This window comes from Ochotona princeps, chromosome 12 (assembly GCF_030435755.1).
Source record: "Ochotona princeps isolate mOchPri1 chromosome 12, mOchPri1.hap1, whole genome shotgun sequence".
NCBI classification, from domain to species: Eukaryota; Metazoa; Chordata; class Mammalia; order Lagomorpha; family Ochotonidae; genus Ochotona; species Ochotona princeps.
The window spans coordinates 49659277-49676771 of record NC_080843.1 but is presented as its reverse complement, the minus strand read 5'-3'; the positions used below and the strand labels follow the sequence as shown (position 1 = coordinate 49676771).

Here is a 17495-nt window from a genome sequence, read left to right as displayed (position 1 = left end):
TTAATATCTGAATGATTCTAACTAAAACAGTTATACTCATTAACGGGGGAGCTGTTGACAGAGAAAAGAGACTAGTAGCATGATGACTCAGGTAGCTTTTTCATCCATGCCTGGTCTAGCCCATGGTCTTGGGTATGGGAATGAAAATGAAGGCAAGAATTTTGATCACGAACATCACAAAAAAGATACAGATGGCCTTTTGTGGGTTAGGAAAAGGATTAAGAAAAATAAAACATCATAATTTTTAGCCTGGTGGACAAAAAAATGGTGATTCCAAAAAGAGAAAAGAAATACCCACAAGAAGGAGGTGGTTTACAGCAAAAATCATGACTTCCCCTTTTGACATGTTAAGTTGGAGGGGATGATAGAAAATCAAAACAACATGTCCAGTAAGCAACTGGAGATGTATGAGAGTTACGAACAACAGGTAGCCACTCCAATCACTGATGGGAGAGTAAGGATATAACGTCATCGTGCAACAGCTGGAAAATTCATTACAATCTTCAAATAAGAAATCAGTATGAGTGCAGTAAACTGTCTTCACTGAAAGAGACTGATTGTTGACAGAAAAAACTTGTTGAGAGGGTAGAAAAATAAAGAACGTTATATACAAGCTTTCTGCACAAAATGAAGCACTATTCTATTCAGATGAAGTATAATGTCTTTTAGATATGGTGGACAATATTCTAGAATCACATAGCTTGCTAAAATAATGTTTGAGATTTCCTTCCATGGACAAGTAGAATCAAAAGATAAAACTTCAGAATCAATATTAACAACTTTTAAAGCTGGTTCTCCAAACTATTCAGCCTGAGGTTGCTTAGTCTGATAACAACACATATTATGTTTTAACAACATAACATAGGAAGGACTGCAACGGCCCATCCTTATCATTTATTTAGTCACTCAACAAACACATACTTAGAGCTCACTGAAGATCCGGATCCGGAATTATAGTATCAGGAATGAAACGAGGAATGCCACCTGTTCCATGCCTTGGAAAACCTCAGGATCTAGAGGGGGCGGATAGTATGGGAAGCATTTCCTCTGATCCAGCACACTAACTCTCACAGGTTCCTGATGCAAATCTCCTAGCACAAATGCCAACTTGTCATGACCACTTGATACATCTATACCAGGGTAGACCAAGGGCCATGTGGGTATTTAAAATATCTGTGGACCATAAAAATGATTAAGTAAGCATTAGCCTGCTTCAGATTTATAAAATTTCAACTTCTGCCTGCAGTAGCCTTGACAGCAGCAAGCTAAATAATTCATGGTGCTTGTACAGCCTGAAGGCCAGGTATTCCCCACCCCTGGTCTATACCTTTTAATATCATATTAGTTGATCACACCAAAGTACCATATCTAATTGTTAGATCCTTGCCTATATATGTAACATGTGATTGCTATAATTATTACTTTGGGATGTATGGAGAGAGATATGTGATGGCAGTTAACAGAAAAAAATTAGCTGTCAAGTTATCAAATAATCCTGAAGCTCCTCTTTCCCTGGCTAAGCAAAAATTATTCTTTAACTAATAATGTACTGTTTTACTAAGCCCCTTCCATCTGGAATTTCTGCAACATTCACTGTGGATGCTTTTTCATTTCATGTATTACAAAGATTGGTTTATCTCATGAGCTGATTATCGTATCAGCTCCTCAAGGTTAAGAGGCAGGACTTGCTTTTCAAATGTGACTCTCCAGGAGCCTACAACGGTCTTAGTAAATATTTGCTTAATTTAATTCAGATAAATTTAACATGTGCCTTGAAATTCTGTCAGTCACATCATATTGTATCACCTTGCCAAATTAGTAATTTAAAAATGCCATCCTTGCTTAGCATAAAGTAATTTCCTCACTAACAGTTTTTTAATACCCAAAGTGTAACTTCTCTTTCTCATAGCCAGTTCTTACAACTTTGGATTTTACAGTATTTTCATATTTCCATAATGACACCTGCTGGTAGGAAAAGAATGGATGAAACTGCAGGAATTTTGTTCAACTAGCTACAGCCAGATATGGCCCAGGCTAAAGCAAGTAATGTTCCTGAATATACAAAGAGTAAATCTCAATGATTCCAAATACTATTTCAATACTATTTTCTAACCAGAATTAAAACTCCTTCCAATCTCTAGCCAAAACAAAATTGCTAGAGGTAAGGTTAACTATTATTAAGGGCCTCAAAATTATCAACTCACTTCTTTTGAATATTTTTATTCCACTTGCAAGTTGGCATTTGAAACATGGTTATTTAAGAGATTATCATTCCCTTAACCTTTTTTCTGTGCTTTGATATAATTGGCTACTCGATTAAAACTTAAGTGTCGGGCCCGGCAGGACAGCCTAGCAGCTAAAATTCTTGCCTTGCATGCTCTGGGATCCCATATGGGCAGTGGTTTGTCTCGAGGCTGCTCTGCTTTCCATCCATCTCCCTGCTTGTGGCCTGGGAAAGCAGTAAAGGATATCCCAAAGCCTTGGGACCCTGCACCCACATGAGAGACCAGGAAGAAGCTCCTGGTTTTGGGTTGGCTCAGCTCTGGCCATTGTGGCCACTTGGGGAGTGAACCAGCACACGAAAGAACTGTCTCTCCTTCTCTCTGTAAAATCTGACTTTATAATAAAATAAATGAATTTTTTTTTAAATGTAAGTGTCCCAAAAGATAACAAATGAAGCATTTCTTTGTCTCCCTGGTAACCTACCCAGGGTCTTGCCCTTGAGAAGCAAATCAAGAGAAACAGCAAGGCCAGCCACCTGGGCAAAACTGCAAGAAACTTACCACAGCTTCGGGAGGACAAGATTATGCCTGCCATACAACTTCAATTATATAGGCACACTACCTGACTCACAGCAAGCACTGATTCACACTTTTAAATAAGTGTGTGTGTGTTCAAATAGACGTGACACTGCATATACCTTGTCCAGACTCTAAAATGTTAACCAAATCAGGTAGATTCACTTTAGCTGTCCAGACTCTAAAATGTTAACTAAATTAGGTAGATTCACTTTAGCCGAATGAGTTTCGATAGTTTCAACAGTTTAGAAAACAGGAAAATTAACCGACCACATCTCATGTATCCAAGCAAAATTAACTATTACATCTGCAGGTTGCTTAAATGGTTAATACTGAAGTATATAACTTATCTTGGCATGTTCTGCATATGTTTAAGCCACAAACCTTCTTCATTATAAATCCCTCATGTGTGCTGATGACAGGGGAACAGAATCAGTCTCAGAACAATTCTTCCCAACTGTCTACAGTTAGAGTCCTCTCAGTTCTTCACCCAACTGACAGTTATGTTAGGTCATAAGCATGCTAACTTCTTTGACTTTCCTGTACTCATTTAAACTTCATTTCTTTCACACACAGAAGGAACTGCTTCTAGGTAAAGTGTGTAAGGTACAATTCCAGGTCAAAAATACGCTCCATCCTCCAAAACAGCGGGGCCAAGGACATAAGTAGCATGCTTATTAATCAAGGACTTCATTTGCTTTCAAAAGAGAAAACCCTGTGGGCACTTTCCAAGCCTTTCTTTTTACTCCTGAGTGTGGATTATGGATCAATTCAACAAATACAAAATAGTATTAGGTACTGGCCCTGATATACACTGAGAAATGGAGTTTTGAGTCTCGGCCTTAAGGAAAGAGATCATAGATCACTATGATAGGCATTGATTCACCTAGTGCACTGTGAGGGCTAAGTCATTCACTGGCAGCTGGTCAGTCGTCAGCTGGCCGAGGGTTCCAGCTGCCTACATCACAGAGGCTGCCTCTGAGTGCATGTGGCGAAGGCCATGCTCATGCAGGGTTCCAGGGCTTGGAACCAATGGCAGATCCTAGCTCTCAGACTCCTGAATTCCATGATCCTAGTTCTCCTGTATTCCATGAGACCTTGGCAGTTGACCTAAGGTTTTGATGATCAACATTTTCAATTAAAAGATAAAGCTTGTGCAGAAAACCTGCCATGATTGAAAATCATATAATTCTAGGCCCAATCATATGAACGTGGGTGAGTGAGCAGATACATGAAACTGGAGTATTTTTAGCCCTCTACTCTACAATGCTGATGAAAGCACTTCATGCTTTACTTAATACCCAGAGAAAATATTTTTGTGATTCACTCTTTCTAGGACTTTCAAAAGATGCAGGGAAAACCTTTACTCTCTTCCTAGTACCTTATATCAAAATTCATTTTGAAAAGACAAAATATTTCCTTACCGGGGTCCCTGACCTTAAAGTTGTGGGCTATCACAAAGAAATCAAGAATAAAAAGGGAAACAACAGTTACTCAGGGCTTATCACATGCCAAGCACTATGCTAGCCAAGCATTTCTTTATATATCACAAGAATCCTGCGAAGGGTTATCATCCAAACCTGACAGGTGAGGAAGCTCAAGTAAGTCATCAAAACCATACAGCTTATACATAGCAGAGGGAAAGTTTCTCCTCCCTTTACAACATGCTACTCTTCACGATACATCACACTGCTACTGAGTTTGGACAGGTGAAAATGCAGGCATGGGATAGACAGGCCAAATCTAGATTTCATGGGGCCAAAAATTTATACCAAGTTTGTATTCTTCTTTGAGGAAAAAATTCAAAATTGGATACCCCAAAAAAATCTATTATAAATGAAAATGAGTATACAAGTTACAAAAAAAAAAAAGTTAGTAAGCACTTTTTTTTCAATATATCCTTTTGGCTTTCAATCAGGATATTGACATAAATTCCTTGTCCTATCTGAATTTTGATATAAACAACAATTAAAGAAAAAATACAAGATTAAGCGGAAATCAAGGTATATGAGAGAGTTATTCAAATGTTCCTACACAGCTCTGGGCTATGTAATTGGAGAACTGTTTTCTGAGACTTTGTGTTACGATATATTGATAAACACGTATGAGAGTTTTGTCACAAACCACTCATTTCTCAGGCATCTCTCTTGCTTGGTGACAGATCTGCACATCCTCTCCACAGAAATCACCAGGCTTTATTAGGACAAGAGGCGACACATACATCAAAACCCAGAAAGAGATGTAGAAAATTCTCACATAGACATTACTGCTGGACTGCCTCAGGTCTGAGTCCTCCAAACACAAGACCTCCAAGAAAATCTGGTCCACACCATTCTCATGAAAAAAGTACATGTGCAATAATAGGCTCAGCATTATCAGTTACAGTCTAGGACGGAGAGACTCTATTTGGCTAAGCATCAGTTCTACTCAAAATCTGACACTTGCTAAAGGTAAGAATTTTCTACAGTTAGCATTTCAAACTTCGTTTCCTGCCATGTTTTTCTCTACTGCCCCAGTATTTCCAGTGACGGGTGACACAGGACTTGCTGATATCCTTAGCACCTCTGGCCCTCACTTCTTTCTACCCCATTCATGCTTCATGAGTCAACCAGCGGCTGGCAGTCTTCCTGGAGGGCACTCATCACCCAGATGATTATGCAAGAGACTGCTAACACCACCACAATATCTCCCTCAATTACATGGGTCTCTGATTCAATTACCTTTAGCCAGATCCAAAACGTTTGTTCCCCCAAATTCCTTCAACAGCCAGAGCTGGGCTGAAACCTGCAGTTTAGAATGCAATCCAGATTCTCCCACGTGGGTGGCAGGGATGCAAATTCTGGAATCAATACCACTGCTAGACAAGGTACTCATGAGCAGGAAGCTGGAACTGAAAGTAGTGTTGGGATTCGAACCCAGGCACTCTGAAATGGGATGAGGGCCTCCCAGGCAGCGTCCTAACTTTGACCCCTCACACCTACCCAGAGTTGTGTTTCTCATGCAGACTCCATTAGATAACCAAAGATTGGCTGCTGCTGGGGAATACGTCTTATTCTGGGGAAACAGAGTTGGAGGAAAAGCAATCTAAGAACATTTGATTATTTGAATGAGATATCTGTGTACACCCATGTATCAGTCGAGACTTGTTTAAAGCAGACACTGTAAGTGCAAGAGTTAAGAGCAGTCATCCAGGTGTCAGTGTTTTAACAGTCAGCCAAGCACTTGGCTGAGGCTCTCCCCCAAAATGCCATCTCCATAAGCCTCTCTAAAGGAACTTCAGTGGCCAATGCAGCACAGCTCAATAATTAACATTTGGGGCCCAGTGGCGTGGCCTAGCGGCTAAAGTCCTCACCTTGAACGCCCCGGGATCCCATATGGGCGCCGGTTCTAATCCCAGCAGCTCCACTTCCCATCCAGCTCCCTGTTTGTGGGACCCTGCACCAGAAGAGGTTCCTGGTTCCTGGCTTCGGATTGGCGAAGCACCAGCCGTTGCGCTCACTTGGGGAGTGAACCATCGGATGGAAGATCTTCCTCTGCTCTGTATATCTGACTTTGTAATGAAAATAAATAAATCTTTAAAAAAAATTAACATTTGCCCACTTTTTCTCCTTAGAACAATAGGTTCATATTTTCACACAATACTTATAACGAGCCATTTTATAGAAAACAAGTAGCAGTAGTTTCACCCCTTACACTATTGTTAACAAACTGATACAGACTCAAAGGTTAGTTTTTCCCCCATCTACTTACCTTCATCAGCTCATCAAAGCTTAAATGTTCAGCTTCAAGGAAGGCAAACTGGTTTTGATCAAGGACTGAAAAAATAAATACGATCCCTCACAAAAAGACAGTGTGAGGTCCCTTTGTTCTACTGGATATTGCCTGTAGAGCTGATCCTTCAAAGGGAAATATCCATTAATTTCAGCTCCAAAGGACACACAAAATTGACCCCACGGGATTTTCAACCTTCATTTATATGCCTTTTATAAACAATTGCCTCTTTTCCCTCCTGTTGCTACCTGAATTGGGTGGGATGAGAGAGGGAGTTTGGGAATACACAGGTACTTTTCAAACAAATTCAAGTCGCATAGCCCCAGAAAGAATCCATCTCTTCCTGCCTAACCCTATATGACAGTTGTGAAGTTGAAAAACAATGAACAATTTAAAAGGCCTTGCCAACTCACATCATAAATTCTCTTGCCCTACTGTTAATTCACAAGAGAAACTGAGAAAAAAAAACTTAGCTCTTGACTATCAAGTATCAAGAATTTGCATTCACACACAACAGTAAATACTATTATCTGCTTTTCATACACAAGGAAAGTAGGCCTCAGAAAATGATGACATTTTCCCTAAAATCTTGAAACCATGAAGCAGCAGGGTTGTTTAGGTACTAAAATAGAAGATAACTCGTGAAGCAGTACCCACAGCAAGATGGGGAGAGACCATGGACTCTGAGGTTAGCCTCTGGCTATGCACATAACAGCAATGTGACCTGAGACAGACAATTGTGCCCCTTTCCTCCTAAAAAGCTGGGTAAACGTTAACAGTATCTACCCCAGCAGTGTTCTGCTCTCCTCCGCCCTCTGGGCCTGAGATGACTCACCTAAGGACTGAGTGAGACAGTGATTGGTTAGCAAACAACAAGGGAACTGGTCCTCAGGTAGGTCAAGTCCACCTCATACCTGAGTTTCCAGATGAATAAAAGCTGCCAGGACAGGCACTGAGGTACTCCTCTCTCTCAAGAAGAGGTTCCTCTCTTTCATCAGGAGAGCTTCCTTCTGGCCTGGACCTTAAAAAACTACTTGCGTCTGTCTGTCTAATTGTGAGTCATCTCCCTCTTCCTCCTGGTCTAAGCTGGGCTGGACACGGCATGGGACCACCTTATAGGACACCCACTTAAACACATGAATACTGAAGTTAGCCCCCATTCTTACATGAAGGCAACACACATGTGAGAATCAGGACTCAGCACATATGCATTTTGGTAAGAATGTGATTCATTTCTCTCCAATTCCATGTCCACCACCTTACTCTAAACCACTATGCTCCCTAGCCTGGAATTCTGCAATAGTTTCTCTAATCAGTATCTTGCTTCTACCCTAGACATCTTTCATTTATTCATTCTCACAGTGTAACCAGGGAGATCTCTTCTTTTAGGTTTATTTATCTGTTTGTTTATTTTCATCTACTTGGAGGAGAGAGTCACTTACTGACTGCAACACCAGCATCCCACACCCACAAGGGGACCAGTTAAAGTCCTAACTCCTCTACTTCCTATCCAGCTTCCTGCTAATGCTCCTTGGAAAAGCAATGAACATGGCCCCAAGTTCTTTGGCCTCTGTTCCCAGGTCTGGGTGAAGTTCCTGTCTCTTCTTGTTTAGCCTGGCCCAGTCCTGGCAAGGTAACCATTTGGGGAGTGAACCTATAGATAGAATACCTGTGTATGTTTAAATACAAATTCTCTATAATTCTGCCTTTCGAACAACTAAATAAACCCCGAGGGGAAAAGCAAAAAGAAAAAAGAAACCAGATCCAATCTACCCTTCTTTCCTATGTATTGCTCACCGGGTTCAGTACAGTATGAGAAACCTAATAAGCATTCAGCAAAATCTCCCTGCTCTCCATGCAACCCAATGCTCTTTATTGGATTGGTGATTTATTTTTATACTATAATTTATCTCTAGTTCCCCTCCAAAAACTCCTCTCCCAAGGATATGAGAATTTATAGGCTGATATTACGAAAGAAGCTGAGAAAGAATCATAGCAATTTCCATAAGTCAGTGCCATCTACTTCCTCATCTGGATAGCTGGTCTGCACACCGAAAACATCCTGACACTCCACGGGAGTGAGGAGTACTAACATGAACTCATCCCAATGCCATGTAAGCACTGAGGAGCTGGCACATCAACTCACTGGAAATACTGATCCAGTTCCAAAAATATCACTTCTTTTTCTCTTCAAGAAGCAATTTTCCAGGATAACACAAGGATGCAAGAAGCAATATTGAAACTCATCAAGGCCATCTGGAATGCTCATGGTCATTAGCTGGATGTTCCAAGGAGTTTCCAAATTTGTGAGGATTGTACTAAAGTGTTACTGCCTTTGCTGTCTGACTAAATCCTCAAAAATGCAGCAGACTCTAAACTTGTAATGACCACTCCTTCTTCTTGGACCCAAGGTAGGAATCACTGAATAAGGGAATTCTTTCCCCTGAGCCTAGACATGGCCTCAAAACTTCTCTTGACCTCCAGCTGCAATCAAAAAGAAAATAAATAAGTATTTTCCCTATACCTGGGTTAACGTATAGGCACCAACAGCCACTGTGAAAGCCAAGCTCCAAACCTAGCTGTGAAGTAGGCAGCATTTGTGACTTTAAACCCCCTTGTTAGGTGTTCCCAACTGCTTCCATCATCCTTGTCCTCCATAAACTCATCCTTCTAGGACATTTATGCTAAGTCAAACTGCCAGAGCTCTATACTGTGTGCCTGCCCCTGACTACCTTCCACAGGTATTAAACATTCACGGGCACTCTCTTCACTCAACTCTAGGATCCTTCTTTCCTAGTGCCAGAGATGACCTGTCAGCCAGTCAAATTGACCTAAGTAAGTGTGTTAATGCTACACAGGAACGTATCTGCATTTTAGGAAGTCCCTTCTAGATGCAGTGGCATGAATGAGACTAGTAGGGTGAAATTTCAGACCACAATGTTAATTGTCTAAGAGAGATTTGGGAGCCTGAGAGATCAAAACTGCTCCCAATCACACTTTTTTGCTTTTCTCTCAGTCACTCCCTCAGTAACTCTTTCCCAACCCCTTTCTAGTCTTTTCTAGATCCATTTAAACAAATAAGCCAACTTAACCACCATGAAACATCTAAAAAATTGCAAGAAAAATTAGGTTAATTAAAAAATTAGATGCCTGAGCATAGGCTGACTGGAAATTTTGCTAGAACACCCCGTAATCCTGGCTCTGCAAGCATCAACCTGGCACCTTCCAAAAGCTGAATTAATTAGCTATCCAATACCACTCACTGTAAGTGGCTTAATGTTTTCCCCAGATCTGAATAGGCCCAGACAACAAGAAGTGGGTGGAGATGAGTGTGTATTTCATTTCTTTCATGATTCCTATCCTCAATGGACTGGTTGTTTCTAAAACTACATACCAAAAAAAGCTTTAACTGCACGGGCAATCTTTATTTTGTGGTACATTATTATTCAGTTTCAATAATGCAGCTAAAAATGACTTACAGGATTACAAGAGTGTAGCATAAAATTTCTAATACAATTCTATAGCCCTTAAGTAAAAACATGAACACAATCAACTCCAGTTATCCTATACAATGGAAGGAAAATGTCAAGCCCAATTATGTGAAAATGCAAGAGAACTGTTTAGACAAGCTCCTCACCATGACTTTCCATTGCTCACACAATAGAAGATGCTTAATACCAAAACCATAATATTAAGTCAGTTTTCTGATTATAAAATACATTTTTATGTTACACATAGCAGTCTCTGTCCTACTTCATATGTGAGGATATGATGACAACAGTTACCAACCAGCACATAAATCACAGAAGTCATCTAATAATCAAAATTTGAATGTTTCAGGTAAAGCCAGAGAAAATTCTTCATAAAAAATAAACTCCAGAGGAGTTATTTGACAATGTAAAGCACTCCAGACACAATGCCCCACTCCCACTTGATGGGTTCTGTTTTACTAAATACAATCCACCTCCTTTGACACTGATTCCACAGAAGGGTTGAAAAATTATTAGATTCAAATTCAGCACAAGATAAATGCATAAAAAATGTTTGAAGGAAAAAAATGAATTCAGTAATCACTATGGGATACTAACATCTCCAACAAATACAGAAAATTCACATATCACTTTCCCCACTTTCTTGGGCCTGGTGCAATGGCCCAGTAGCTAAATCCTTCCCGTGCACGCACCAGGATCCCATAAAGGTGCTGTTTCACATTCTGGCTGCTCCACTTCCCATCAGTTCCCTGCTCGTGGCCTGGGTGAGCAGTGGAGAATTGCCTAAAGTGTTGGAACCCTGCACCCATGTGAGAGACCCCTAAGAAGCTCCTGGCTCCTGGCTTCAGATTGGCTCAGCTCTAGCCACTTTGGCCTTTGGGGAATGAATCAGTGGGCAGAAGATCTTTCTCTCTCTACTTTGCTATGTAAATCTGCCTTTCCAATTAAAAAAAAAACTAAATTAAACAAATCTTTAAAAAATCATCTCTGTGCTGTTTGTCAATTAATTTCCTTAAGATAACTGCTCTTGATACAATGTTTAGAAAGGCATGAATTTCCCCAGTAATGAACTGTTAGTGCTTAACATACCTATTCTATCTACATATGCTATATCTTTTTCTTAGTTCACCCTTTTTATAAAACGCAAAAATTGTACAAGCCTACCAGTGTAAATCACTAGCAAACATTTAAAAATCATAAGCTCTGAGCTCTTGTTTTGGTTTATCTCATAATTCACTTAGAAGATGGACCGAGTTTTGTAATAAAAATTTATCTCAGCTGGTGCTTCCCATCCTTTTAATTTTTCAAACACAACTGGTTTAACCAAGACCACTCTGGTTTGGAAATGCTTCCCTTCCTATTGGTTTTTGCCATTAGCTCTGGATAGCGTTCAATTAAACACTTTCTCACTTTTTCACAAGTAGCCTATTTTTGTAAAAGTTTGAAAAAACTTTGAGAAAGAACTAGAAAACATTTTCACTGTCAATAGCAAAAAAAAAAAGAAAAAGAAAAAGAAAAAAAAGAAAAAGGATTGCCTGAGCAAGCCAGAGCCCCCCGTAGAGCTAACCTTTTCATCCTCCAATCCTTTCATGCACTTAAGTCTTCACCAGAGTCAATGGAAGTGTTGTGTATGCAAGGGCAGCAGGATCAAGTTCAGTCTCTTCTTTAGTACCAGGCAGCCAAGTGGGGTAGCCAGCTGAATCTGGTTTAGTTTAAAAAAAAGAAAAGAAAAGAAAAGAAAGAGAAAACTGATGCTTTGAAGTTTTGGGGAGGTAATGTAATCATATCAGAATTTGTAGGTGGTTATTTTGCATAATCCTTAGTAAGATGGTCTTACTGCTCCAAAACGTTAGTAAGATGAGAGAGACAAGATCCTCCAGTACTTCCTTCCAGGAAGTATTAAAATTCTGTGTAGAAATGGCACAAAACACATCACAGGATAATGTTGAATGCTAAGACTGTCCAACTGTGTATCCAGACAAAAAAGTATCTTAAATGATTCCTGATAGATGTTTATCTACCCTATTTTTAAAAGAAAAAGAGATAATAAAGCATCCCTCAAAAACAATTCCACAGAGAATAGAGTGACAGTTGTCAGGGTCCAGGGGAAGGGAAACTGGGAGCTCCTCTTTAATGGATACAGAGTTTCAGATTTGCATGATGAAAACAGTCCTGGAGATGGAAGGTGGCCATGACTGAATCAACAATTTTAATGTACTTAATGCCGCTGAATTGTACATTTAAAGATGGTTAAGATGGAGGGAAAAAAAGATGGTTAAGATGATAAAGTTTTACATGTGTTTCATCACAATTTTGCAAATAAAAAAAAATTAATTTTTAAGCCTCCAAAGACTTACACTTTTCAGAATTGAGAAAATTAAAATTCTGTTGACAGGAAGATCCACACATTCACTTGTCAATTTTTCTCTTTAAAGAGGACAAAACGCTCTGATGAAAACAAAGGCACTAGCCGAAGAATTCTACTGTGTGTGGATTAAGTATCCCTGTGACTAATCCAACTATTTGAATGGAAACAAGGCACTCTCCTTTAGAATCTCCATCACTGTGACCCCATAGCTTCTGCTGATGAGGACTTTTTTTCCAGGCAAGGCCAAATGGCTGACCAAGGTGATTCTACACCGCCAAGTGGAAAAAGGGCTGGAGAAGGCAGAAGTACAGTGGCGTGACACAGAAGCCACAAAATCTCCACTGGAGGCCAGTTCACATTATTATTACCAAGAAACTGAGGTTCGTTTTCTGGCATTTTTACATGGACATTTAAAACTTATACTAACACCACTAGATACAACCTACTGTTCTTTTTTTTATTATTATTTATTCCAGAATCAGAGAGATAGAGTTCAAATCTGTTGACACAAACCTCCAGTGCTCCCCACCCCCTGAAGGGCCAGGACTGAGCTGAGCTGGGGTCAACAGAGGCTGAAGCAAGCAGACATGAACTGAGTCCTCGCGAGACTAGAGTCAGAAGCAGGGGTGGAAATGCACAAGAGACATTTCATTGAGAGTTCTGAGTGTATTAACTGGCATCTTGACTGCTAGGCCAAATGTTTGCTTCGCTAAATCTGAGGAAAAGATGAAGACCTTCTACCTGTTAATTCACTCCCTAAATTCCTGCAACAGCCAATACTGGGCCACAGCTGAGGTCAGAAACCCATAATTCAATCTGAAATGAAGCAAAAAGAAAAATCTTACAACTTCTGTATGATTCTTAGGCCAAATGACATTATAATAAGAGGTAAAATCATCAAATCTTTGCTATCTCTCATGAATGAGAACTGTGGTTCCCCGTTATTTGAAGGACGTTACAAAGGAGCAGAGACAGAGAAAGACCTTCCATACACTAGTCCATACTCCAAATGGCCACACCTACCAGGGCTGACACAGGTATAAGCCAGGAGCCAGGAGCGTCTTCTAGGCCTCCCACATGGGTATGAAGGCCCAAGCACCTGGGCCATCCTCCGCTTTCCCAGGCACATTCCACAGCCCTCCCAAGTAAACAGCAGGGAGATATATTAAAAGTGGAGCAACTGGGACTCAAAATGGTACCTGTGGGGGATGTGACACTGCAAGCAACAGATTTACCACAGAGTGGGCCACAAGAAATATTTTCAGGAGACATACTTAGCACAATAGCTGAAAGAATGCTTATGATGCGTGTGTCTTACACGGAATATCTGATCCAAGTCCTAATCCAGATTTCAACTCAAAAGTTACTAATGTATACCATGAGAGGCAGAAGATGATGGTGATTCAAGTTCTTGGGTCCCTGCCACTCGTGTGGGAGATCTGAATGAGGTTCCGATTCCTGGCTTCACCCTGTCCTACCTGTTGTGGTCATTTTGGAGAATGAACCAATGTATGGATGGAATATCAATCTCTTTCACAAATAAAATGAAAATAAATACCTTTTTTAAATGACAAAGAATTCATTTGTTCCTTATTTAGAGCATATTTTAGGAAGGTGAAATTAAGTGATTAACATAAAACTGGTTTGGGGTGTTTCAAGAGAAGAGCACTGGACAAAGAACAAATAATGCACAGAAGAAATACATTATGGCAAATTGATACACAAAGAGATACTCAACCTTGCTTATGGTGTTAATAAGGCAAATAAAACCAAAACAGTACATTTCTATTAGAATGAAAAATTCTAAAAGATTTTTAAAAAGATGCAAGAGAGAACATGTGGAAACACAACTCTGTGTGTTGTTGATTGTGACAGTTTTAATATTTGCCACTTCTCCTAAACTCACTTAGGAATTTAGTACCTGAAGTCCTCTGTTAATGGTAGTAAGAGAGTGGAAATTAAATACACCTATGGGTACTTAGAAGTGGAGCACATGGAAAGTGACTCAATTAAATTAGATGACTGGAGGGAAGGCCCCAGGATAGAATTCTGGTAGCTCCGTAAGCACAAACATTATAGGACAGAGACAGGCAGAGAGAGAGAGAGAGACACAGAGAGAGAGCACGCGCAATACAAAGCTCCTAATACAGTATGACCAAGCCAGGGATGGCAGGGGTGGAAGCTCTCCTCAAAGTCTGAGCAATGCTATTTAGACTTTGAATAAGTAAAACAAAGACAAAATAAACCTCTTTTCCAGGTTTTCTAGCAGCATGCCTACAAGATATTATGACAGTAATGGAAAACTAACAAGTGCCTTGTTAGCTAACAGTGTAAATCTGTTCAGCTTATGCATAAAAACCAAGTTCACAACTGAAGCTTCAACTGTGTATAACTTTAGACATAATTTTAAAATTTCCCTTAGGCAAATAAATACACATGTGAGTCAAAAATGCTGGAGAATATTCGTTGCAGTTTGATTATTATTAATCAGTTTCACTAATAAAAGTTTGATTCATTAATTCAACTACCATCACTTAAAAGTTTATTGACTGACAGGCAGTACTTTATATACAATACACACAATGTAGTAATGAAAATATTGAAATACATTGTGTGTTCAACATTGTATTATGACATATATGAAATTTGTTCTTTCTTTAGATTAAAAAAAATTATTGGAAAATAAGATATACAGAGAAGAGACAAAGAGAAAGATCCATCCATCGATTCACTTCCCAAGTGAACACAACAGCTGGAGCTAAGCCAATCCGAAGGCAGGAACTAGGAGTCTGTTCAGGGTCTCCCATATGGGTGCAGGGTCCCAAAGCTTTGGGCCGTCCTCCACTGCTCTCCCAGGTCACAAGCAGGGAGCTGGATGAGAAGCAGGGATGCTGGGATATGAACCAGCGCTCATATGGGTTCCTGGGAAGGTGAGGACTTTAGCCATTAGGCTACCACGTCAGGCCAAGAAATCTGTTCTTTTTATATAAAATGGACATTTATATAATGTGTACTGACAAAAAAGAAAATGGCTTAGACCTATGGTAATCAGTATGGGAAAAATATTATTTCATGTATGTAAATAAGTCTATATTTGCTGATATATATTTATAATAAGTACATAAGCATTGAGAGATACCTATAAGAATATTCCGCAACATACTATCATATTACCAGTGCTTATTTATGAGATTTTATTGTTATTGTTGTTGTTAATCTTTATACTTTCCCATACTTTCAGAATACAGTAAAGCTATATGATTTTTAAATCTAAGACAATAGCAGCATAATTATTTCGAAGGAAAAGCTGAGAACACTTGGTACAATTTAATATTAACATGCAGAAGAAATTATTACACCGCCATGGAATTCCAGAAATCCAGCTGCAGTTTCAAAAACTAAGATGCAAGAGCAGATGTTTGCCCACAAGGATAAGGTAAATCAGGATGAAGCATAACAGCTCCACAGAATGCAAGCACACAGTGCAGCTGAATGTACTCTACCAAACTAGAAATCCAGGCCAGAAGAGTCCCCAAAGACCACAAAAGCTAAAAACTAATAACAATAAACATATCATAGATAGGGCTCTTCTACAACCTGGATGTCATTTGTGTTGAAACATTGGTCCTTTAACAATTTAAAATGTTGCTTTTTAACTCTACATGTCATTTCTTTTTCCTTTAAAATAACTTCATGCACCCTCTCTATTTTCTTAATCCTCCAAGACAGTTCTCAGTCTGGACAGAAAGGGAGCACATACTTTAAGACTAAAATCTACTTGGCTTTACCTGATTTATGATTATCTTAGCCAGAATATCAAAAGCCTATCAATAGCACTGCTGTAATCCACAGATACTTCCTTATTCTGCCATTACAAAGTAGAATGAACAGGATGTGCACCATAAAGACAGAGAAACCATAACACAGAATCATACAACAAAATCCATGTGAGAAATTTTCCCATGAATTTGGGGGATCTTAACACAGGAACAGCTGGCTCAATGTGAACGACTGGATGGAAACACTAAGCTAAGCTACAACAGATCTTTTACTTGCTAGGAATAAACATTCGCAGATTTTACATTTTAAATGCATGAAGAAATTACTTAAAAGAGTTTCCACTGATGTGTGCGGGCTCTGCTACTGGAAGCTGCTCTGATAGAGGAGCTTGGGGAACTCCCCTGTTAAGACACAGACCCAGCTAGTGAGCACAATAACTGAGGCTAGGGGCAGGCCAAGGTAGGCCAGGCTACAACACCCATTGGCACAAATGTGGGTAATGTCTGACAGCAGGCCAGACTGGGCCAATCTGTAACACCTGCTGGCATGTGCGAGAGTCAGGACTGGGTGCGGGCCAGGTTGCGTTGGGACAAAACACTCTACAGTTCACATTAGGGCCAGGACTGGGAGCTGGACGGGCTAGGCTAGGCTGCAGCAACACCCAGCATGAGCTGGCACTGGGAGCAGGTTGGGCCAAAACAGGCTGCATCACACACTGGCAAATGCATATACTGGCACATGCCAAGACCCCAGGCCAGAAGTGAACCTGGTGGGTGGGCTGTAGAGTCTTCCCTGCTGGGCAACTGTTCCCACTGGTGAGCGTGAGAGCTGGAACTGGGGACAGACCAGGCTGGATAGGGATACAATAACCTTCAGTCTGCTGGGTTTTGAAGAAGGCCAAAAGCCACTGCATCCACTAACACATGCACAAGCCAGTATAAGTGCTAACTGGCTGGGTTTTGCCACAGTATCTACTGGCAAGTGCCAGGACAGGAGGCAAGTTGTGTCAAACAGGATAGCAAAACTCCCTGGAAACTGTAAGGTCTAGGACTGGAAGTGGGCCTAGTAGAGAAACTGTGGGCACGTCTCTGCTGATTTGCAGCTGCTGCTGCTGGAGTGCATAACAGCCAGGGCTGGTGGCAGACAAGGCTGTATAAAGCAGCAGCACACGTTGACATATGTGCGCACTGGGTCATAGGCTGGGTGGGATGAGCTAAGCTGCAACACCTGTAGTTGTATATGAGAGCCCAATTGGAATGTGGCATGAACTGGACTAGCGTGCTTTCC

The 17495-nt window shown here is 40.3% G+C and overlaps 1 protein-coding gene across 1 annotated transcript in view; it reads left to right on the top strand.

Moving 5' to 3' along the window:
- Positions 1-382: 382 nt before the first annotated feature.
- LOC131481596 (uncharacterized) overlaps positions 383-17495 on the top strand; it is a 52464-nt gene continuing 35351 nt past the window's right edge. The window contains exon 1 of the mRNA XM_058670974.1: positions 383-454. Within this exon, the coding sequence (XP_058526957.1) occupies positions 383-454 (72 nt within the window). The remainder of the gene's footprint in view (positions 455-17495) is intronic.